This window comes from Primulina huaijiensis, chromosome 16 (genome assembly GCF_012295235.1).
Source record: "Primulina huaijiensis isolate GDHJ02 chromosome 16, ASM1229523v2, whole genome shotgun sequence".
In the NCBI taxonomy this organism is placed as follows: Eukaryota; Viridiplantae; Streptophyta; class Magnoliopsida; order Lamiales; family Gesneriaceae; genus Primulina; species Primulina huaijiensis.
The window spans coordinates 14620289-14644593 of NC_133321.1; the positions used below are offsets into that span (position 1 = coordinate 14620289).

Consider the following 24305-nt stretch of genomic DNA (forward strand, 5'->3'; position numbering starts at 1 on the left):
CGGTTTCCTTCTATTTTTCAGATTTCTTCCATTACTAATAAACCGATTAATATTTTTTTGGTGGAACAGTCTAGTGGTATGAACAATATCTTGCATTGGGATATCCGATTTAGAAGAAATTTAAATGAGGTTGAAGTGGGTGAGTTTGTTAATCTCCTAGGGATTTTAGATTCAGTCAGATTACAGAGGGGAGTGGGGGATTTTAGAGTATGGTTGGGTGACCAGTCAGGTATATTCTCAGTTCGATCTTTTTATAACTCCTTCTTTCCTTTTTCATCTTTCCCTGTTTTTTCTTACTTTGACATCATCTGGAAAGTACCGATCCCGCGTAAAGTTCAGGTTTTCGCATGGATTGTGGCTTTGGGGAAATTACCTACTTGCGATTCGATGCAAAGAAGGCTGCCTCTATGTGTGTTAAGTCCTCACTGGTGCGCTCTATGCCGGAAGCACGAGGAAAATCAGGATCACTTACTAGTGCATTGCTCTTTCTCACAAGATATTTGGAATAGAGTATTGCTTGAATTGGGTTTTCAGTGGGTGCTTCCGAGGACAGCTGCAGATATGATTGTCATGGAGCCGGGAGGAGTGCCAACAAGAAAATTTATGACATTCTGGCACGTTTTGATACATTGCACGATGTGGTCTATATGGTTGAAGAGAAACAGAAGAATATTCCAAGACGTGTCGGAGAAAACAGAAGAAATCTGAGATAAAATCAAGTTCAGCGTTGCGAATTGGTTAATAAGTATTAAAGAATTTAATCATTTGACTATTTTGGATTTGATTAGGGATTGGAAGTATGTATGGGCATGAAATTAGTAGGATAGTGATTTCTTAGTTGTGCTCTATTTATTTATGCGGATTACTCATCCGCTAACTTTGTAAAATTTTATCTATTAATATAATCTAGTTTCATCTCAAAAAAAAAACATAAATTAGCAAACCTTCGTCCCCACTAAATAAAAGCTTAGACATTTCCAGAGAAAATATCAAGGAACCACTCTATGAAAACAATCAACATTAGCTCGATTGTTTGATATAATGTCCATACCAACGATAGAATCAAAGTCGTGCATTGGAAGGACAATCAGATTCAGAAATAATACATCATCTTCATAGATCATTACACAAGTATGCACAACTTGTTCAGATATGATAATATTTCCTGCGGCGTGGCTGTTGATAAAGTATCATATGATGAAGTACACATAACATCATGGGATGCAACAAATGCATGAGATATGAATGAGTGAGATGTTCTTGAATCAAACTAGACACGTGCAAGAAAATCACAAAACGTGCAAATACCCGCAACAACACCACCAGGAGCTTCATTTACCTGATCTTCAGCCATGACATACACTCTGACTTGGGGAGGGCCTTGGATAGTCAGACTACTAGGTCCTTGATATCTTGGAAAGTTTGATTGCTGAATAAAGAGAATAGAGCTGCATGTCTTATAATCCTAGAGACACCTTGAAATCCTGGCTGGGGTTGAAAATATTGCATACCTCGGTTTGGACACACACGTGAAAAATGGTCTTCCTGCCCACAATTATGACATGTACCAAATATGCCTCAACACTGTTCAATGCCCACGCAAAACTACTGCCAAATAAAGATACAAACAGCTCATATCCCTGTGACATGTCCCGATATATATGTAGACATAAATATATACACGAGGCGGGTACAAAATTTAATACTCATACACGACCTAATACCCATTTTATCATTTCCATACCGACCCAAATGGGTTGGGTACCCGTTATCACTGTTAGCTATCAATTTGTGTGTTCACCTTGTTATATCCTAAGGGTACGATTCATAACAACTCAGGGATAATAGTGCAAGTAATATGTATCCGATGTGAGGCTTGAATTGTTTTTTGAATTTTAGTGCAACTACTAATGCAACATGATGAGTATATGTGCCTCTTGTTTTTTATGAAAAAATGAGTAAATGTCTCTCTTTGTTCACTTTGACATGTATTCAGAAAATCTTGCGTTTATTTTACTACAATAGAGTTTGACTGTAATTATGTAGAATTCTGTGAAAAGCAAAAATTCAGCGCCAACCTTTCTGTTTATTCACAGAATAATTAACAAGACACCGTGTTTGATTTATATAAATAACTGAATAAGGCCAATTCTTTGTTGCACCTTTTCAACAAACAACAGTATAAAAGGGGAAAAAAACCTCTCCCCAAATAATAAGATTGGCGATAAACATTCTTCTATTGTGATTTGTGGTTACGGATGTAATGCTTGATAGTATTAAATGAAAATGATGTCCTGATGATGTGAAGTTGCTTATTTTAGGTGTTGAAAAAGTAACCATCCTGATTTCTTGCAAATATTGCTCAAATTCCTTACTTGGCCTTTGGTTTTCACTTCTCTTGCTGCAGCATCAAAAGTCCTTTGCAGGTTATTTTTGATCACCATGTTCTCTCGTTGGAGGTTCTCAGGGAAGCTGTGTATCCTTTAAGCGTATACTGTTGCATACTTGGTTCTCATAAAGAGGACTAGAACAACTCATGGTCATGGATGCACTACTTCGTGATTATTTTGCTTTGGACATCTCATTCAGTTCTTTGTCACCTAAATTAACCTAGAAATAAAAATATATTTCTTGACTTACATTAGGTTTCATTTGCATATTCATAGACCAAGACTATGGACTGTGGAAATCTTTAAGTGTTTCAATGCTAAAAGTACTGCTTTCTTTAACTAACTTATAGCTTTGGAAATTTCAACAACTTGCAGTTTCTATATGAGAACGGAAGGGTGCACAAGTTTGCAAATAGCTTTTGTTCTCTCGCATTTATGATTCAAGAATACATACAAAGTAATTTGTCAGTTAGAGATAATGAATTTCAAGAAAAAGGAACAAGTGCTCCAAAAGTTTCTAAAGCTGAGGTATCTCGTGCATTTTTATCAGATCCATCTTTCTTACCACATTGGGAAGATTACACTTCCAGGTTGAGCACATCGTTTTGCCATGTACTTCTTGAAGCTAAAGAAACCGAATTATGCTTTATTCAACCAACTATCAGCAAAAATTCCATATTGGTTACTGGAGTTTATGCAGAACTTGCTGTAAAATGGTTCACGAGGGTGCTTCTTACAGTTTTCCAGTGTATCAAGGCTTGTTCAGATAAAAATGAAATGCCTAGCCACTTAAGGTTGATTGGTTAACTTCCTAATTGTTTATATTTTCTTTAAGTTTAGATGCTTGTCCCAAAACTTTGTGCTTATAGGAGATGGCATCAGGATTAGTTTTATATTTTAATGAACCCCTGCATGTATTAGCCGGAAAATTAGGAAATATATGTGCAAACCTAATATCCGATGTATACACGTGCAAGTTGGTTCCGCATATGCAACGAAGCCTATCAAAAACCATTTTGATAAAATATATGTGGTTTTCTGCTCTAGAGGTCTCGAATATTTGGTCCGTTGGTTCTAATATCTGTTATGGATTTCAATAGGTGTCGAATTGAAAAACTTAATTCAAAAGTTTGCCCTCATTCCAGGCGGCACAATAAATAGTTGTATAGTCATGAAAGTTTTATCATCATTGCCAATCTCTTACATCCATTCTCAATTTTGCTACTTTCTGTGCTTCCTTTCTCAGGATTTTTGCCTACACGTTGCAGCATTGTGTTCTCTCTACATTCAGAAAAGTTCTTGTTTCCTCACCTTCATTGATTGATGTATTTAGAATGGAGGGAGTGTGGGACTTCATCTTCTCTGAGAATTTTTTTTACTTTGGTCCCGCTCCCGTAGAAATTCTTGGGGAGAATTGGCATAGGAAGGAGATTCTTTTAGTGGGCGAAGAAAGATACGGTGGTTCCAGTTCTGATGAGGGAAGAGGAAACACCAGTGAGGTTGAAATTTTCCAAATCGAAGTGATTTCGTTCGTTGAATTTGCAGCATGTTTAAGTGGGAGTTCCCATAACTTGGTTGGTTCATCTTCCCTTTTATGCGTGACATACGAGATGTTCTCTATTGCTGGCTTTCATCAAACAATTTCTGTTCTGGCTGATCTCAATAGAATTTTTGTTTCAAAAGTCAGCTTGAAAGAATTTCACTGGAAACTCAGTGTGGCATGCCAATAACTTTCAACCTGTGCATATTTTTTGGTTGATAAAGTTTTCAGAAATCACGCTTTTATTTTGACAGTTTGCCTTGAATTTGTAATTTTTTTCTCCATATTACTCACTTAATATATTCTAGTGTTTCTTCGTTTATAAGAGTATACACACACATACACGTGTGTGTGTGTGTGTGTGCATATTCTGTGACGCATTATTGCGATATTTGTGGAAATAAAAGCCTTACGTGCGGTAGGAGGGATTGGGGGAGTTGTTGAAAGCGAATAATTTGACATAAGCTTGGTTCAAAAAACATTTGAGCCTGATTTGAGTTTGGCTTAAATTCGATGAACTCAATATCCTTCGGAAGCCTCTGTGTATGAGTTGAACCGTGAGACTTGGACCAATTTTTGTACCAGGTGAAAATTTATCTTTTGATGAACCCCGAAGAAAGTGTACTATTCTCTCTTCATATTTATTTTTCTTTTTGTTTTAAATTTGTGTTTTTTGCTATCAGCTGCTCATTTGAGCTTCTCGGGGTTATATGTTTGTGAGGTTAATCAAGCTTGAGAATAAATGTTTGAATTGTGCTCGAGCATGGACATATATATTGAGCTTATATTTGGGTCCATTAAATGAGTTTATTCTTTGGACCAAACAACTAGACCACATTCCCCTTAGGTGGTACGATTCCAGCAGACACCATCAATACACTGGTATAACAGAACTAATGTGATTTTGTTTTTTGAGCAATGAACTGCTATGGTTTTTAGTTGTTCTTTTGTGTTTGCTCAACATTTTCCCTCTTTGTTCTTCATTTTCCCTCTATGGCCGCTCATTTGATGATTATTGGTTATAGCCTGAATGTGCTGTTTTGCTGGATGCCCTTGAACAATCTGCCTGCAATCTTGAGCTTGCTGCTGTTTTCGCAAAGAGCCTGCTTCATATATTGCAGCTTTCAGCTGAGAAAACCGTTTCTTCGTTCAAGGCGCTTGATGCGATTCCTCGAATACTCCAAATTGCATGTGTTCAGGCACATGACATTAAAAAACCCTGCAGTGCAAGTCCTTATATTGAAACTACTAACATGGTTATGACTTATGGTCAAAGCCAAGAAATGTCTTATTCTCTTGAGTCGATTCAGAATTGGCCAAAAAGCATGAATATGCTTCTGGATATCTTTGCCGAATACTTCTCAACATCACATGATGCAAAAATTTCCATTTTGCACAGTTATACATGTATCAACTGTATGTTTGACTTGTTCTGGGAAGAAGGTCTCAGAAATCATATGCTCAAGTATGTTCTTGATCTTATGAAGGTACCACAATAAGTTAATTCCTTATGTTCTGTAATTTTTAAATTTATCACAGGAAAATGTAAATGGACAGGCACCATTTTTTTCTTTCCGGACTGAAATGTTTCTTCCGTTTGGCAGATTGTTGCAGTGTCTGAGGAGGACCAGAAATCAAAATTATTTATTTGCTCAAAGTACCTAGAGACATTCACACATTTGAAGGACCGAGTTAGGAATTTTGCGGATTTGTCGATCGATCTGCTGGTCGGAATGAGAGATATGCTTCTAGAAGATTCAGAGGTATTGAAATTATTCTTTCTAATTTTTTTAAAAAATAATTTTTCGATATATTTTAGAAGTTCGCAATTTACTTAACTTTATATGGTTGCTAATTTGATGCCAGAATTACCAAGATTTGTTTCGCGAGGGTGGATGTTTTTTGCATGTTGTGTCTTTGTTAAATGGAAATCTAGATGGGGAGAATGGAGAGAACCTGGTTTTGAATGTCATTCAAACACTGACTTCCTTGCTTTCAAAGAACGATGCGTCTAAGGTACCTGTTTTTACTTTTAAATTATGTGTAAAGCTGTAAATTCTGTTAATTTAGATATTTATTTTATATATAGTAAGTCGTTTTTTATCATCTTTTTCTTATGATTATCAAATATACGTATCCCATGAGTAAATTCCTTTCGTTTTCTTGTCTCTTTCAAATTAAACGTTGTGCGAGAAAGTTGCACTTTCCAATTCAAGTTGACTAGGGATCCAACCTTCGTAGCACAACCAATAGGTTATCGAGCTCCCTTTACTCATAGGATTGCATATTGGCTAAAGATTTCTCCAATTACCGATACAAATGAGATTTCAAATGTAACACTCTGGATTCTACGGTTATCCCTTCTGTATCAGCATCTTTCGCTTATGTCTTCATTCATGCGTAACCCGAGAACTTCACAAGGGGCCACCTATTTCAGAATTGTCCCATGTCGAGCATGCTTAACTTTGTAATTTTTAAGTTACGAGCTCCGAAAAGAAAATGCGTCTTGTTGATATGAATAGTAATACCTATCAAATCTTTTATAATTCATTCTGGTGTGGATCCGGTTCATTCATGCTCCCTGTCTCCTAGTCATTGGTGGGGTTCTCACCTTTCAGGTATTAATCACCCATTCTACGTCATGTCCCACCCTGAGAATTTCGGCTCTAGGTGTCAACAATATAATTGCTAGCAATTTATCCCATTTTTTTCAGAATGACTTAAACATTTGCTTTGAATTATCTATCAAAAAACTGTCTGTTTGTAATGTTGGCATTCGTGTTTACTTGATTTGATTTGATGTTGCATAGGTCACTGACACATATGGCTACCTTTAGTCAATAGAATCCACACGCATAAATTGTTAAAAGAATAAAATGGACATGCTTTCAACATCTTGTGGATTTGAAGACGGTCAAACAAGATAATGAATTCCTCAAGTTTTTGGAAAAGTAGCATGATGTCAAGGACGAGTTCTTCTTTCTTGGATAATAAAAAGTATACTGTAGTTTGATTGATATATTATACATAATTGGACTTCTGGTAGCTGGAAGACCTGTGACAAGTTGTGAGGTCAAAGGATCATAAACATATCTCAAATACCTAGGAAAAGATGGGTGTCATGGGCCATGCATTAATGTAAAGCTAACATACTTGAAAGACTTGTGTTGTACAGTCGTCAAATCCAGGGCATTGCAACAAAAGAAGTTATGGATTTTGGTGTTGCAATGCTAAATAGGTTGCTGAATGTGTGGAAATTCCAATAATGCATTTTCAGAAGAGGAATGAAGAAATGAGGATTCGTGTTATCTCTAGGGATGATGGCAACGGGGCAGGTTTGGCCAAACCCGATACCGGCACCGCCGACAAGAAACTGGTCTCGTGACCCGCCCCACCATGTCATATTTTTAGGCCCGCCCGGCCTCACCCCGCCTCAAAACCCGCCAAACCAGCTAAGAATGACAACATTTAAATAGAATTACGGAAATAACAATAAATGTGCAAACACAATAAACAAAAATTTTAACCGCAAATCTCATCCTGAGCAATTTATAACATTATTAAAATCACATCCTAACAATTTATAACATTCTCAAAAGAAAGATAATTCAATAATCCATAATAAAAGAAAATTACGATTACAAATTTTGCATATTAAACACCTTGTAATTAATAAAATTATTTCAATCATAAAGTTACAACCAGAAACAACAAAATAAAATGGACAATGTCTTAGTGGTAGCAATATGTTCCTCATGATCATCTTCTTCCTCGTCAAGGATTGTTGGACAATCTAATAAATTATTCTCAGTTGTAGTCCCTAAAAGAAGAAAAGAAAATTGTGTAAATTTTGTTATGCGTAGTAATATAAAATATAATATAATTAAAAAGTACCTTTCACGTCATTCCAAAACCAATGACGAGCACACATCAATGCCTCCGAAGTAGCTAGATGAATCCTACTACGATGAGGACTGATTAATCTTCCGCTACTAAAAGCTTGCTCAAATGCGACTGTTGAAATGGGATGACTAAAATGTCTCTTGCCATTTTTTGTAAATTGGGATATTTGACTCCACATGTCCTCAACCAACTTGTAATGTCAAAATTTTCGGTTTTTGGCAAAACACTCTCTCCTAAATATGTATCTAACTCTGAAGTTTTGGAAATCAAGGTGATAGGATCTGAACTTAAAGCCACAAATTGGTCATACTTTTGTAAAGTGACATTCACAACAAGACCAGAAACATAAGATGATGATCCGCAGCCACTAAACTTCTTGCGCTCAAGCTATTTTCCTTAGTTTGAGTCCTTGATTGGTAATTCACCAATATACCACAACAATTTTGCTTAACCTCATCTACCTTAAATTGTGATATTTCATCATAAATCTTTGAAAAATAAAATTCAACCAGTTTCATTTTGTATCTACTTCAGAATGAAAAGAAACTTCTATATTTGTTTAATTTCGAAACTTCTAAGCAAGGACTACCTATATACCTTTACAAAATTTGGAATTTGAAGCTAAATCACCGCTGAAACTTGGTCAAGGTTCTAGATTTCCGCCGAGTATGCTGTGGCCCAAGAATCGATCTAGTTTCTTCCCTACCAGATGCTAAAACTCGATTTAACATGTCGATTCCCATGTTTACTTGTTGCTCAGTTTTCATTGATCAACGCCTGATATATGCACAATCTAAATCATGATGAGTGTAACATAAATAAAACCTGACATAGCTTTATATTCTTCAAGAATAGACGAGATTTAATGCTGAATGCCTCACATAGGCATATTACAAATTTTTACACTGTTTCACATAAGCATATTACAGTGATTATGATGGCATGTAAATGTTAAAGAAATGAATCTGCTTTAGATTTAAAACTACAATCGCATGTGAAAAACAATAAATCAATCTTTTCCTATTGTTCAATTTGCATTTGAAGTCCTTTGACAAAATTTATGAATCAAAAAAACGTTATAAATTTTTAAAAAATTCGTTTCAGAGATGGGGAAAAACGGGAACATTTTTTAGTATAACTTTCTTACCAAAGATCTAGCAAGTCGGCTTTACCTTAGAGACCATCCTTACAAGAAAGAAGTTTGTGTTCCTTGGCCATTTTCTTCATGGGTAACTTATCAATAGGCTTATTCTGACTTAACGAGAGAAGAAAGTAGGCCAAATGCGACGTTGGGTGTAGCTGGACGAGAGAAGAAAATCAAAATTCGCCTTGTGTCTGTGAGGCAAAATAAAGACTGAAAGACGACTATTGTGAAATAAGTTAGGATCTATGTTGCTTGGGTATTGTATCGAATACGATACGGATACGGCGATGCGACAAAATTTGAAAATATAAGACACAATACAGTTAAAATACGACAATTATTAAAACATATATAAATATTACATACACACACACACACACACACACACACANGTCATATCTTCATATGTGTTCGATTCTTCAGGAAAATTTAGGAGTATCCGTGTTGCATAGATTAGGATTTAGACATTTCACCGTTTATTAATATTTAATATGAAAAATATATATGATTTTAATAATACATGTGGGGCGGGTCCACCTAAACCTGTTACCCACCCCGAACCCGCTTCTAGACCCGTTGATCGGGTTTAGACCCTGCCCGCGATCCAGTTTAATGGGTTTAGACCTGGGTTCATTGCCTTCCGTAGTTATCTCAGAAGAGTCAATTAGCTAAAAACTATAATGTGCAAAGAACATATGGAATCTAGACGTGTATTACAATATTAATGATGCAGTTAGATGTCCTGGCGCAGCCCTTTAACTTTCTGTGGTCAAGTTTAATCATCTAGAAAAAGATGAACGACGAGCTTAATTGTAGCTTTTACTCATCTCTAGAATTTTATTATACTTCTGGGAAAATACACTCGTTTTCACCTCCAGAATAATGTGAATGAAGGTACTGCGAGAGAGGATTAAGAATTTGTAATGTTCAACTTTCTTCCTGTTTTATGTGAATGGTTAAACATTGGCATTTCAATGTGCATTTAATGTTTCCTATACATTCTTTTAGCTGTCTATGTGATGTGTCATGAGGATGTATTGTATAATTAGAAATAATTTTCGGTGCGCAAACAACGCATGGTATTTTTTTCAATTCTTATCCCTGGATTAATTTCAAATTTAAGGTTGCTTTTAGAGCACTGGTTGGCAAGGGTTATCAGACATTTCAGAGTTTGCTGTTGGAGTTCTGTCGGTGGCAGCCTAGTGACGTGCTTTTGAATTCACTGCTTGATATGCTTGTTGATGGAAAGTTTGATCTAAAAGTAAACTATGTTATAAAGGTAATCTGTTGAGATAAATTAGTTTCTTTAGATATGGACGATCGTGGTGACAACATATTAGTGTTTGATTTGTAATTGGCACATTTCTTATGTTGTTCTCTCCTTTCTTACTCAGAATGAAGATGTGATCCTCCTCTATTTCAGTGTTCTTCAAAAGGTTGGTTTGTCCTGAGCTTAAATAATATTTTCTTTGAGGCTAATCTTTCTTTTACCGTTTATGCATAGAAAGATGTAAAGTTGATTTGAACTAGTGCCTTATTGTCAATTTGATATTGGGCAGAGCAGTGACTCATTGAAGCAGCATGGGCTCGGCCTGTTTCTCCATCTGCTAAGGAACTCTTTGTCTAATCGAGCTTCATGTGTTAGGGCAGGAATGCTTAACTTCCTTTTGAACTGGTTTTCACAAGAAACTGGTGAAACTATGGTTTGGAACATTGCCCATCTAATTCAGGTGATCGGTGGACATAGCATATCCGGAAAGGATATTCGAAAAATATTTGCTCTGCTTCGTAGTGATTATCTTGGGCCTCGGCAGCACTCTTCATTACTGTTAACCAGCATGTTAGTTATGCTAAAGGAAAAAGGGCCAACAGCTTTCTTCGATCTTAATGGGATTGATTCGGTGAGTTTTAACATTTTGACAGCTTTACTCATATGGCCTAATATTTGATATCAATTACCGTGTTCTGTAGACTCATAAAAATTATCTTTGAAAGTTGCGTTTACTGGGCGTGCAGGGTTGACACTCGACATTTTACTAAAAATCTTTACATCCTTGTGAAAGGAAAGCTACTTTGCCCCTATTGATGGTTTATACTTTCCTTTCATAGTTTGTTTGATTAACAAGGAACATTATAGTGATGGCGTACGAAGTGTTGCTTCAGTTATATTCTGACCAACATGGATCTCTTGGGATTTGGGAACATGTTTGAGATAAGGATTGCTGTAGATGCTTTAAGTTGAAATTTTATTCAAGTAGTTTTTTAACTTATAAAATCCTGCCTTTATCTGTGCTTGGGGTCGGGGTGTTTAAAGTGTGATTCATCATCTTGTAAATAAGGCCATGGTTGACTGATTTATTGCGCGACCCTGCATTCAGGGCATTGTAATCAAAACACCAGTTCACTGGCCTGTAAACAAGGGATTTTCATTTACATGTTGGCTTCGCGTAGAAAGCTTTCCTCAAAATGGTGCAATGGGGCTCTTCAGTTTCCTTACAGAAAATGGACGAGGGTGCTATTCTGTCCTTGTGAAGGACAAGTTAATATATGAGGTTAGCTCAGAATTTTACTTTTTAATTTTCACATTGTTTGTGTTTGATGTATTAATGAATGTCACACTATTAATGATCGTATCCGTTGAAATTCTACGATGGTTTATATCACTTCTATGCTCCAATTATGACAGCTTCTGTGCTTTCAGGCAATTAACCAGAAACAACAGTGTGTCTCAATGGACATCATGTTTGTCGAAAAGAATTGGCACTTCTTGTCTTTAGTACATTCTGTTGGTAGAGCATTTTCAAGTGGCAGCCAACTGAAATGTTATTTGGATGGGGTTCTCTTGTCCTCTGAAAAGTGCAGGTGTTTTGATAAATTAGAACTTATTGAGGGTGTAATGTTTGTGTTTATGTCCAGGGAGCTACTTCTGGCTTTTAAAATTTCATCTTGATATTGCAGATATGCAAAAATCAGTGAACCATTAACTAGATGCACAATTGGCACAAAACCTGTTTTTCCTATGTTCGAGGAAAACGTTATACACGTTGTCAAAGATTCTCGTCCATTTCTTGGTCAGATTGGTCCCACGTACTTGTTCAGTGATGCTATCTCTTCTGAACATGTGCAGAGCATCTATTCTTTAGGACCGAGTTATATGTATTACTTCCATGATAATGAAATTTCAGCACATGTCAATAAGTCGACGGGTGGAGTTTTTGATTCAAAAGATGTCCTTGCATCAAAAATTATCTTTGGCCTTAATGCGCAGGTTCTCTCTTTTCCCGTGAACTTTTGGAGTGTTTCTTTTTTGTTTAACCCTGTGACTCAAGCATAATTTTTTAGGCAAGTAATGGCAGGGCATTGTTCAATGTTACGCCAACTCCAGATCATGTGCTTGATAAGAAGTTTGAAGCAACAGTATCAATTGGCACACAGCTATGCTCTCGACGGCTGCTGCAGCAGATAGTTTATTGTGTTGGCGGTGTGTCTGTGTTTTTTCCTCTTTTAACACAATTTGATTTGTATGATTACAATGGGAATGATCGAGTTGGAGAGATGTCGCTGACATCTATTAAATGTTGTTTGACTGCGGAAACCATCAAGCTTATAGCATCTATTATGGATGGTGATTTATCCAATCAACAGCAGATGTTTCTTCTATCTGGATTTTCGGTACTGGGATTTTTGCTAAGATCAGTTCCACCTGAACAGCTAAATTTGGAAACTCTTTCAGCATTGAAACATTTGTTTAACGTTGTTGTTAATGATGGTAAGGACTAAGGACACATGCTTATAAAGTTTAGAGAGCATGTCTGGTTATATTATTTGTTGTTTTGGCGGTGTAAACTGCTATTATGCAGTGTGTTGCATGTCTAATGATGAATTATTCACTCCAGGCATGTCAGAATTGCTGGTGAAAGATGCTATTTCTTGTATCTTTCTTAACCCTTATATTTGGGTCGGCACGGTGTACAAAGTGCAGAGAGAACTGTATATGTTTCTTATCCAACAATTTGATGATGATCCAAGGTTGCTTAAGAGAGTGTGTAGGCTTCCTCGCGTGCTTGATATTATTCGACAGTTCTACTCAGAAAATGTGGAACGCAATCTTGCTGTGGGAAGCAAGCTGATTGCCCATGTCTTAATTGATCAGGTTGAAGAGAAGCTCAGCAGAGAAGAAACACGTAAAATTCGTTTGCTTTTGTTAAGTCTTGGTGAGATGAGTCTCAGGTATGTTGTGTTTTAACCTTACTGTATCATAAACATATCGTCAAATCAAAGATTTTTCAGTGTTGTTTTGTTGATATGTTCTGTTTACAAAGTCTATTTTTCTTCTGTTGGTCTTTTTGGATGAGCAGGGAGCAAGTAACAGCATCCGATATAAAAGCGTTCGTGGCATTTTTTGAAACTTGTCAGGATATGGAATGTGTTGAAGATATATTAAACATGATAATACGTGCTGTTTCCCAGAAACAACTGCTTGTTTCCTTTCTAGAACAAGTGAATTTAGTTGGTGGTTGTCACATTTTTGCCAATCTTCTGTGGAGGTAATTTATCTTTATTCATGGGTGATCTTCACTTTAATGGGTGATGATTTTTGTGCTAATCTTGAAAGCACAAATAGCCTCTTGAGAATCACTACAGGTTGAGATTAGTGCTAAAAATAGCACTTCATTTAAAAAAAAAATTGCATTTGATTTTGGAGGAAGAGCCTCTGAATTTTTTCTCATTGTTGCTGATTGCATAAAAAACTTCAAAAGAAAGGAATTGGTGATTTTTCTTTTGATACTAAATTACAGGACATGTTTTTCTTAGATATTGTTTGTATAATCACATGACAGATACTTTGGAGCTTGGCAGAAATGTTTTATTCCACATTAGAATGATACTGTGTTCATGTTCAGCTTCTCTCGAATATTTTATTTTATTTCTTCTGATAAGAAACAATATTATATTAATTAAAACTAATAATTACTAAAAGCAGACAAGTGGCCCGCGCAATACAACGCAAAAACCTGAATCATATTAACAACAAATAAGACTCCAATTCCTATATAAATCTGAAACGGAAAATAAATTAAATTCCTTAGTTTCCCGATCCAACTAGGACTCCGAAACTTTATCTTCTCCTAGTATTCTTCCCGCGGTTCTTCTAGATTGTAAAAAATCCTCTAATTCTCTCCTACCAAACTGACTCACAAATACAATGAACAACCGCAGCCACCTTCTTTGCATCATTTCACAAGTTTGTAATTTCCTCATCACTACTATCCACGAGAACACTGGACCTTGAATGGGATCAGTGTTTCCCAAAAAACTTGATACAGAGGGAAGTAGGGAAAACACTATCTGGAAAGAAAGATTTGTACAATGATTTTAATGAAAAATCCGCGAGGTTTCGACTTCAACTCCTACAATCAAACTGATCCTCTCTAAAGATACGCTCACTTCGAATAATTTATTTAACAGCAAGCATTAATTTTTTCTAGAGGTTCAGAATACTTGCGCATTGATATAATATTTTTTATCATCAATTTTTGTTTTCTACCAACTTTGCATGAGTCCTTCCTGTTTGATTATCCAACTCCTTGATCTTGAGTTATTCTTTCTGACCTCCACCCTGAAGCTCTGACATTGGCAATTGACAGCAAATTTGTTAATCAATTTGCAAAATTCTTTATATCCCATCCATGACACCAGCTAAATCACAAAGAATTATGAAAAACATAATCTCCTGTGTTTACACTCTTCAGCTCTGAACATTCATCCCCACTCCATCCCATCCCATCACATCCCACCACCACCACTACCACCTCAAATTCGTCACCGCTCCCGATGGAATCACCAATTTCACTTCCTTCCTCTCCGTGAACTACCAAATACACTGCAATCTCTCATCAAACCTCCTTTGCAACTCCGTTGCTGATCGTGTCAACCTAGGACCAAGATCGGACTTAGCTGTAGTGACTGTCTCCCACCCAATTACCATGGTTGCCTCCACCATGTCCCACCAAAACCTACATCTATTTTTGTCTATTCAGATTTCTTACCCAAACTAAAATATCTGTGGTGGTTAACCTACCCCACATTATTCTTACACCAAGCCTAACTCGACAGGCTACCATCATCATACCAGCTGTTGACTTCCTCTTTCACCTTCCTTAACATTATTGGCCAATCTCCTCTTCCAATCATGGATCACAACCATCACAATCTCTTTTGACTCCATTTCCTTTTCTGCTGCTCCCCTTCGTACTATGATGCCACCTTCATCTGCCTAATCACGAATTACTAGCTCCACACTTCTATCCTCAAAAAGTGAATCCAACACACTCCACCGCTATTGCAGTAGTGACCCTATTACTTATCTCTACGCTTTCCAGATCAAGAAACTGAAGTATGAAAGCAATACCATGGAGCATGATCTTCAACGACTGCCATCCCTGAAAGCGATTTTTTCTTTGCCATGCCACCTTTCACATCAGACCCTTCACTGCCTCTGTCACCACTTGAAATATCTGCATTTGAGAAGGTGACTGGATGTCAAATAAATTTCCCCTGATATAAACATAAAAGAATTAATACTGTATTTCTTTATCATCTGTTGGATCTGTCTTGGTTGAGTGAATTGATGCAACAATTTTTTCATGCCAAAAGTATTAGTTCAAACCAAATCTTCCTCTGGGACTCACCAATACAGTATTCTAAACAACTCTATCCATAATAACTCACCACCTGTATTTAACTGCGGATGTACAAAACCTAATGACTCAAACCCTTGAGAACCTGAAGAAATATAGACTTTTTCTTCTTATTCCCATAAAAATATGCAGTCCAAATATATAGTTTTTTTTTTTTTTTTAATAGAAAACTAACTTTATTATAATATGTTGAGGTTACACCAAATATATAGTTGATGTGATCCCATCAACTAAAGAAACAAAATAACACAAAATAAGGAAACAGAATAACCAAAATCAAATCTAAATCAATCTAAATCTTAATCAAATCTAAATCTTAAATAGAATATTCTTCTACACTCCCCCTCAAGCTGGTTTGTATATATTATGCAAACCAAGCTTATATACAACCCAGCTTGGAGTTTAATTCATCGAAAGCATCTCTTGGAAGTGCTTAGGTTAGAACATCAGCAATCTGTTGTCGTGTTGGAACATAATTGAGTTGAACAATTCCTTTGTTCACCTTCTCTGATATGAAATGTCTATCGATCTCAATATGTTTAGTTCTGTCATGATAAACGGGATTCTTGGCTATGCTGATACCGGCTTGATTGTCACTAAACATCTTTACTTTGTCTTGTGTCTGAACCTTGAGCTCTTTTAACAGCCTTTGAAGCCACATTCCTTCACAAATTCTCCACGTCACAAGGTTACCCCAAACATTTGAACAATAACCAGTGATTGATCTTCTATCTGTTAGTTCTCCTGCTCAACTAGCATCAGTGTAGATTTCTACATCCCGATTTTTAGACTTTCTGAACAGAAGACCGTGTCCCGGAGTCATCTTCAGGTATTTCAAAATTCGAATCACTACTTCCATATGATCCTCATTTGGATCATTCATGTGTTGACTGACTAACAGAGTATGCAATGTCAGGTCTAGTATGAGATAGATAGATGAGCTTACCAACTAGTCCCTGATACCTTCCTTTATCCACGAGGCTGCTGTCCCCACTCCTGATCATCTTCTTATTAGGATCCATAGGCGTGTCCACAGGTTCGCATCCAAGTAAACCTGTTTCACTTAACAAATCTAGTATATATTTTCTCTGAGATATGATAATTCCTTCTTTGGACCAAGCCACTTCCATTCCCAGAAAATACTTTATGTTCCCAAGGTCCTTGATTTCCGCAACCAACATCTTTTTGAGACTGATAATTTCCTCTGAATCATCTCCTGTCAATATGATATCATCAACATATACTATGAGAATGGCAATTTTCCCTCCTGGTTTACTTTTTACTAACAGTGTATGATTTGCCTGATACTGGTGGTACTCGTTACCGAACACAGCCTTAGCAAGCCTATCAAACCAAGCTCGTGGTGACTGCTTCAGGCCATACAGGGACTTCACAAGTTTACATACTAACATGCTGTTTGGCTTGGTTTCCATTCCTGGAGGGATAGTCATATAAAATTCGTCTTCTAACTCCCCATTCAGGAAGACATTTTTTACATCAAGTTGGTGAAGATGCCAATCTAGATTCACTGCAAGAGAGAGTAAAACTCGAACTGTGTTGAGTTTGGCAACTGAAGCAAATGTCTCCGGGTAATCAATCATATATGACTGCGTGAAACCTTTGGCCACAAGTCTAGCCTTGAATCTTTCAACACTTCCATCTGCGTTGTATTTTACTGTGAATACCCACTTACAACTAACTGGGTTTTTGCCATGTGGTAGCTTTACAAGTTTCCATGTATTGTTCATTTCTAAAGCCTGAAACTCTTCTTCAACTGCCTTCTTCCATGCTGGAATCCTTAGAGCTTCTTGTACAGAATTAGGCACTTGAATGATGTCAAGGATTCAAATAAATGTTCTTTATGTCGGCAGCAACTTCTCATAGGCTACATGATTCTCAATAGGATGATTAGTGCACCCTCTAACACCTTTCCAGTGGGCAATTGGCTGATCCAAATCATCAATCATATAATCATCATGGGCAGGAGAGTCTGGATCTGATGGTTGAGAGTTCTGAGTTGTAATGATGTCCTGTATATGCTCGATGGGTTTTCTCCTTCTATAGACATTTAGTTCGGAGTTGTGAGTGTCGACTTGTGGTTGTTTTAAATCAAGTGAACTGTTTCAGTAGTAGGAGTAGCCAAGGTTGGAACTATTTCAGGCCCGAGGATGGACACAGAAGTAGATATCTGTTGGGCTGGTGCTGGAACTATTTCAAGCTCGAGAAGGTACACAGGAGCGGGTATATGTTGGGCTGGTACATCATTGGTATCTGGGAAAGGATCCGAGGTCCGGTTTCCCCCTGAAAGTCGGATTTGGAGAAGTAGGGCTGATGTTCAAAGAATGTTACATTCATGGTGTTGTATACTCTTCGAGTGATTGGAGAGTAACACTTGTAACCTTTTTGGTTGGAGGAGTTTCCAATAAATATACACTTTAGAGATCTTGGATCGAATTTAGTGTGATGATGTTGGTGAATATGAACAAAAGAAAAACATCCAAAAACTTTGAGCGGTAAATCTGAAGAAAAGGACTGAATGTGAGGATAGACATTGAGAAGTGTCTTACAGGGGGTTTGAAATTTTAAGACTCGGCTTGGCATCCTATTGATGAGGTACGTTGCAGTAAGAATGGCCTCTCCCCATAAATACTTAGGGACATTGTTGGCGAACATGATAGCACTGGCAACTTCGAGTAAGTGTCTATTTTTCTTTTTTTCCACTCCATTTTGGTGTGGGGTATCCACACAAGAACTTATGTGAATGATACCGTGTTTGAAAAATTAAGATCCAAGGACAGAGTTGAAGTAATCCTTAGCATTATCTGTCTTAAGGACTTTGATCTTGCTCTGGAATTGGGTGGATATCATGGAGTGAAAGGTTGGGAAGATTATGGATGTTTCTGATTTTTCCTTCATGAGAAAGGTCCAAGTAATTCTTGTGTGATCATCTATGAATGTAACAAACCACCTAGCCCCATTAATATTCTTGATGTGTGCGGGTCCCCAGATATCACTATGAATTATAGAGAATGGAGATGAATGTTTGTATTGTAAGCTCGGATATATACTCTTGTATGTTTGGCAAGTTGACAAAGTTCACATTGGTAAGCGCTTGAACTTTTATTAATGAATAGATAGGGAAACAACTTTACTATATAATCAAAGTTAGGATGACTGAGACGAAGATGCCATAACATAACTTGGCTTTCAACAGATGCTAAATTAGAAAAAGACACAGAATTTGGGAAACACTTGACTGAATTTGATGTAGGACCAAGCTCTGGTGAGTAAACTTGTCTACTGAGGAGATTATTTCCTTTGAGTATCTCAGCACTGCCAATCACCTTCCCCGAATCCACTGCCTGAAAATCACAAAGATTGGAATAGATCTTAGTCACACAGTTAAGATCCCGCGTAAGTCGACTGATAGAAATCAAATTACAATTCAATTTTTGAACATAAAGAACATAAGAAAGTTGAAGGTCCCTTGTGAATTGAATTGATCATATTCCTGCGACAGGTGATAAAGAACCATCAGCTCTTCGTACTCCAGAATTATTCGTGCACGGCTGATAAATTTTTAGGAGGCTGGACTCTGGAGTCTCAAGTCATGTGATCTGAGGCCCCTGAGTCGATTATCCATGGCTGTAATAATTTATTTTTGACAATATGAGCATAGGACATGATACCTTGGTGTGCAAGAAGCACTGTGTGTGACTCGGCAGGTGCGTGGGATGATTGTCCGGGGCTCGATGTTTGATTTAGCATTTTCTGCAATGTTTCTATTTGCTCTCTGTTGAAAGGACTACCCTCAATACTAATCTCGGTGGTAGTAGCATTATTTGCACGGGTTTTTCTCTCAACCCGAGTGTTGGATGGCTTCCAATCTACTGGTTTGTCGTGTAATTTCCAGCAAGTAGCCTTGACATGACCCAGTTTCTTGAAATGGTCACGCCAGGGCCGTCCTTTGCCAGACCTATTGGGTTGAGAAGAGCTGTGGGTGAATAAAGCCGAGCTTTCTTCTCCGGGTTTCTTGCTGTTAACATCAACATTTTCCTACTTTCCTCTCTCTTTGTAAATGCCTCTCTAAGGATAGGAAAGGGCTTGATTCCCATGACTCTCTCTCTGACTTCATCTAGGTCTCTATTTAGGCCAAGGAGAAATCGAACTGTCCTTTTCTGCTTGACTATCTTCTTATACAATGCAGAATCATCAACACACTTCCAAGAATATACTTCGTATAGGTCTAGTTGCAGCCAGTAGCGTGTGAGAGTGTTAAAGTATTGAGTAATGCTCATATCCCCTTGTTTAAGATCATACTGTCTCGTCTCAACCTCAAGTAGTTCAAAGGTATTTTCTGTGCTTGAGTATGTTTCAAGTGCCGCTTCCCATATGTCCTTGGCTGTTTTGTGAAGTAGGAAATTTTCTCCGACTTCAGTCAAGGTTGTAAATGACGGGAGGCGGTGGCGGGGCGGTCGGTGACCGCCTACCGCCTCGGCCGCCTAGGCGGTGCCTAGGCGGTTGAATTTTTTTTATAGATAATCATGCAATATAATCATTTTAATGTAAAATGTGCAATTAAATAATGTTTAAGCACAAAATATAATATCATCTAGATAATTTCAAAGTTTTAATCAATTATCCATCATTAGAACAAATAGTAGACTAAACATAACTAATCTTCCAAATCATCTACATATACACCATCTACTACATCCATGATCCTCTCATCATCGGACTCAAAATCAACATTTTCTTCATTCTCCTCCTTCGATATATCTAAATCTTCGTCAAGTTCTCTAATGGGGATGTTCCTTGCACTCCTCCTTGGATGTAGCACTTCATCCGCTCCCAAGGCCTCCGCTACCATTCTCCAAGTAAGTCCTGAACCTGGCTCGACATCATCTTCATCACCATCATCGACAAGCCAACCTTGAGCTTCACTAGCTTGAGAGGATAAAAACAAATCTCCACCCATTTCTTACTCTTCTTCTTATGAATTAGTTCTCAATATTTACCCCTTCAAATTGACTCCAATTTCTTTCACACCCCGATGAACTTCTTGTCGAATAGAGAAATCTCATTGCCATTTTTTGTTAGTTTGGAGTGTCACCACCATAATTGGACCACCATCCAACTTAAAAAAGCAAAGAGGAAAAAAATAATTAAACCAAATATGGGTAAAAAAAATTACATGTACTGACATGAATAAAAATAAAGGAAAAAAGATTTACCCGGGTCAAAGTCATGGTACACATCCACCTTCTCATATGCCGCGACCGCCATTTTTCTTCCAAAGTTTCCAGATTTACTCTTATAATTCAGCAATTCATCATTAAAAATGGTAGATTGCATGTCCTCGTCAGTAGCAAAAATTATCTCAACACAATTCAAAAACTCATTCATGACATTGGTGTCATTTGATATGTTTGAATCTTTGAAGTAAAAAAAAAAGGATTCAATAAATAAGCGGCATAATGCAAAGGACTATCAAGTCTACCCTTAGACTTCTCATCAATAATCTTCAAAATAGGGATGGCATTTTCCTTTTTTTTGAAGGGATGGCATTTTTCTCATCAATGTCTTGATGATCTTTTTTGTCTTTGAGACTTTCCAAAGTCAAAAATGAAGTAGCAAATCTAGTCACCCCGGGCCTCACAATATCACTCTTCTTGGTATATTTCCTCGTAATAGCCAAAGTTCTATGATGTGCATAGATCAATATAGTCAAGGCCTTTGCTTTCTCAAGTATTCCGCTAAACTTGAGTAGTTTTCCAATTGCTTCAAGTATGAGGTTGATTGTATGAGTCGCACAAGAGGTCCAAAAAATTTGAAGTTGTGTAACCTTCAATAAATCCGCCGCCGCCATATTGTTTGTGGCATTGTCCGTCACTACTTGAACAACATGTTGCGGACCAATCTCAATGATATATTTTTCAACAAACTCAAGTATATAAACCCCGGTGCGTGCCTCCATGGATTCTTCAATAGAACCAAGGAATGAAGTGCCTAGCTTGCAATTAACACATATATTCATAATGCTTCTCCTCTTGCGATCGGTCCATGCGTCGGTCATTATTGAACATCCATTTTTCATCCACTCTTCTTCATGTTTTTTTTAGCTAAAATTTGTTCATCTCAACTTCTTGCTTCAAAAGTGGCTCTCTTAAAAGATATTGACTTGGATGTTTGTAGCCCGGACCAAATTGGCCAATCGCCTCTACAAGTTGTCTAAAACTTTGATTGTCAATTGAATGCCATTTCGTATATCCATCTAGCAACATACTCATGCACATCATTTATAAACTTTAACTTCAAGGCATCATTTATGTTTTGTTGTCTTGCCTTCGTTGGATCGATTGCGGATGTCCACTTATCAATAGGCCCGAGATTCTTTGGCTTTTTTTTTTAATTATCTCCCATCACTTGACAATCACCATCCTCTTCATCAACACATATGTTTACCTCCGCACTTTCTTCTTTTAATTCTTCCACCCTTTGACGCTTTTTATTCTTGCTATTTTCAAAATAGTCTCTCACTTTTTTTGTCCTCATCGGATGCTTTAGGACATGCTTCAACTTGTCCTACAATACCCACAATATAATGCTTCATCCTATAAACTCCTCCTTTAATAAGCCTCTTACACAACTTGCATGTGATCCAATCCCTTTTCTCTTTATTATACAACACCCCATATTCCCAAACAATATCATTAGACTTTGGCTTAAATTCCAACTCCGGTTGTTTATCTTTTTCCGCCATTAATCTTCAACAATACATCAATAATAAAATAATAAATTAATAATAGGAAAAAAATTGATTTTTGAAATCAAAAAATTGAAATCTTATAATAAAAAAAAAGTATGATAAATAATAAATATGCGAGGCCAAACCTAAATATTCTGATTGCTGGTGGCGGCGGGCGGTGGCAGATTGTGTGTAATGGTTGAGAGTTGAGAGTTGAGAGTGAAAACCAAAAATAAAATAAAGAATGTGAGGTGTGTTAGGGTTTTAAAATTTAAAATTAGTTGACTTTGACTAGGTTTTTAAAATTGTTGACTATGTTTTTAAAATTGTTGACTACAACTTAGAAATCTTGACTGACTGCCTCGCCCGCCTGCTCGCCGCCTCCCCAACGCCGTACAGCTTAGGCCGCCTAAAACACCCGCCTCATGCATAAGCGGTGCGGTCGAGGGCCGCCTACCGCCTAGGCGGCCGCCTCAACCGCCATTTAGAACACTGACTTCAGTAGTCATGGAATTTATCGGACAAGACATAACAAGGTGATCATCAATCTTCCAGGATTGGTGTTTGGAATCCGTAGTCTGCGGAGCTGCGTTTTCACCCATGAGATGTCCATCCTTCCTTGTACTGCAAATATACATGAACACAGATTGTGACCATTGAAGATAATTCTGGCCATGGAGTTTGTGGTTTGTAACAATATTAAATGAGGAGTCAGGGATGGAGGAGATTGGGGAATAGACTTCGGAAAAAGTGACTTCCGAGGAAGATGTATTTGATGTCATGCCATATTTGGTGCCGTATTTGGTCATGAGTATGGCCAGACGAATGAGGATGGAATGAGGATGAAAAAAAAGGTGAGGACTGCCGGACGAATTAGAGTGAAAAGAGGCAGATGAAGAAGGAATGAGTACTGCCTGACGAATGAGAGTGAAAAAGACGGCTAGGGTACCGAGATCGGCTCTGATACCATGAAGAAATACAGACTTTTCTTCTTATTCCCATAACAATATGCAATCCAAATATATAGTTGATGTGATCCCATCAACTAAGAAAACAAAATAGCACAAAATAAGGAAACTGAATAACCAAAATCAAATATAAATCTAATCTAATCAAATCTAAATCTAAATTTTAAATAAAATATTCTTCTACAGAACCCTCTCTTTCTCTCTCCCCTTTCTATTTTCTCAGGGTGAAGAACAAGTTTACTTGAATTTGGATTCACGTTCTTCCATTATTTCCTTTTCAATTCAGTATTGAAAGTTTGGTGGTTCTGGTTTATTCTTTCTCTGCGTTTGTCATGTAGGGATATGGAGCCGGTTAGATTGCTCGGCTTACAATTCATTGGAAGACTTCTCGTTGATCTTCCAATAGAGAAGAAAGGGCCCAAGTTTTTTAACATTGCAATTGGAAGGTCTAAATCTGTTTCTGAAGGTCACAAGAAAATGAGCTTAGATATGCAACCCATCTTTCCCATAATATCTGACAGGCTTTTTGATTTTCCTCAAACTGAGATTCTCTGTGCGACACTTTTTGATGTTCTTCTTGGTGGTGCTAGCCCAAAACAGGTTCAGTAACACTATGTTTTTTATTTCCATAGGGTCAGCTTGAAACATGTTAATGCTTACATGCTGCAGAATTCATAGATAATAAGGATTGTGTGTGCAGGTGTTGCAGAAGCATAATCAGTTTGATCGGCAAAGCAGTAGTAAACATAATTCTCAGTTTGTCCTTCCCCAGGCTCTATCCCTTATTTTCAGATTTTTGTCAGGTTGTGAGGATGCCACTTTGAGAATGAAAATTATGGGAGATCTACTGGATCTTCTAGATTCAAATCCTTCAAACATTGAAGCTATGATGGTATGCAAATTATGGGTGG

General features: G+C 37.3%; 1 protein-coding gene and 1 long non-coding RNA gene across 7 annotated transcripts in view; both read left to right on the forward strand.

Annotated features, from left to right (window-relative positions):
• The window catches only part of LOC140961679 (BEACH domain-containing protein B), a 65427-nt gene that overhangs the window by 20693 nt on the left and 20429 nt on the right, over positions 1 to 24305 (forward strand). For all 6 annotated transcript variants that reach the window (XM_073420339.1, XM_073420342.1, XM_073420343.1 and 3 more), the window contains exons 8-24: positions 2408 to 2476; positions 2741 to 3184; positions 3637 to 3964; positions 4956 to 5417; positions 5535 to 5693; positions 5797 to 5946; positions 10101 to 10256; positions 10372 to 10413; positions 10537 to 10878; positions 11356 to 11529; positions 11679 to 11839; positions 11936 to 12245; positions 12320 to 12746; positions 12874 to 13207; positions 13336 to 13524; positions 23733 to 23994; positions 24095 to 24286. In XM_073420339.1, the coding sequence (XP_073276440.1) occupies positions 2408 to 2476; positions 2741 to 3184; positions 3637 to 3964; positions 4956 to 5417; positions 5535 to 5693; positions 5797 to 5946; positions 10101 to 10256; positions 10372 to 10413; positions 10537 to 10878; positions 11356 to 11529; positions 11679 to 11839; positions 11936 to 12245; positions 12320 to 12746; positions 12874 to 13207; positions 13336 to 13524; positions 23733 to 23994; positions 24095 to 24286 (4201 nt within the window). The remainder of the gene's footprint in view (positions 1 to 2407; positions 2477 to 2740; positions 3185 to 3636; positions 3965 to 4955; positions 5418 to 5534; positions 5694 to 5796; positions 5947 to 10100; positions 10257 to 10371; positions 10414 to 10536; positions 10879 to 11355; positions 11530 to 11678; positions 11840 to 11935; positions 12246 to 12319; positions 12747 to 12873; positions 13208 to 13335; positions 13525 to 23732; positions 23995 to 24094; positions 24287 to 24305) is intronic.
• Positions 17702 to 22086, forward strand: LOC140961680 (uncharacterized). Its single transcript, XR_012172389.1, has 2 exons — positions 17702 to 17798; positions 17999 to 22086. It is a non-coding gene; the product is annotated as an uncharacterized lncRNA (long non-coding RNA).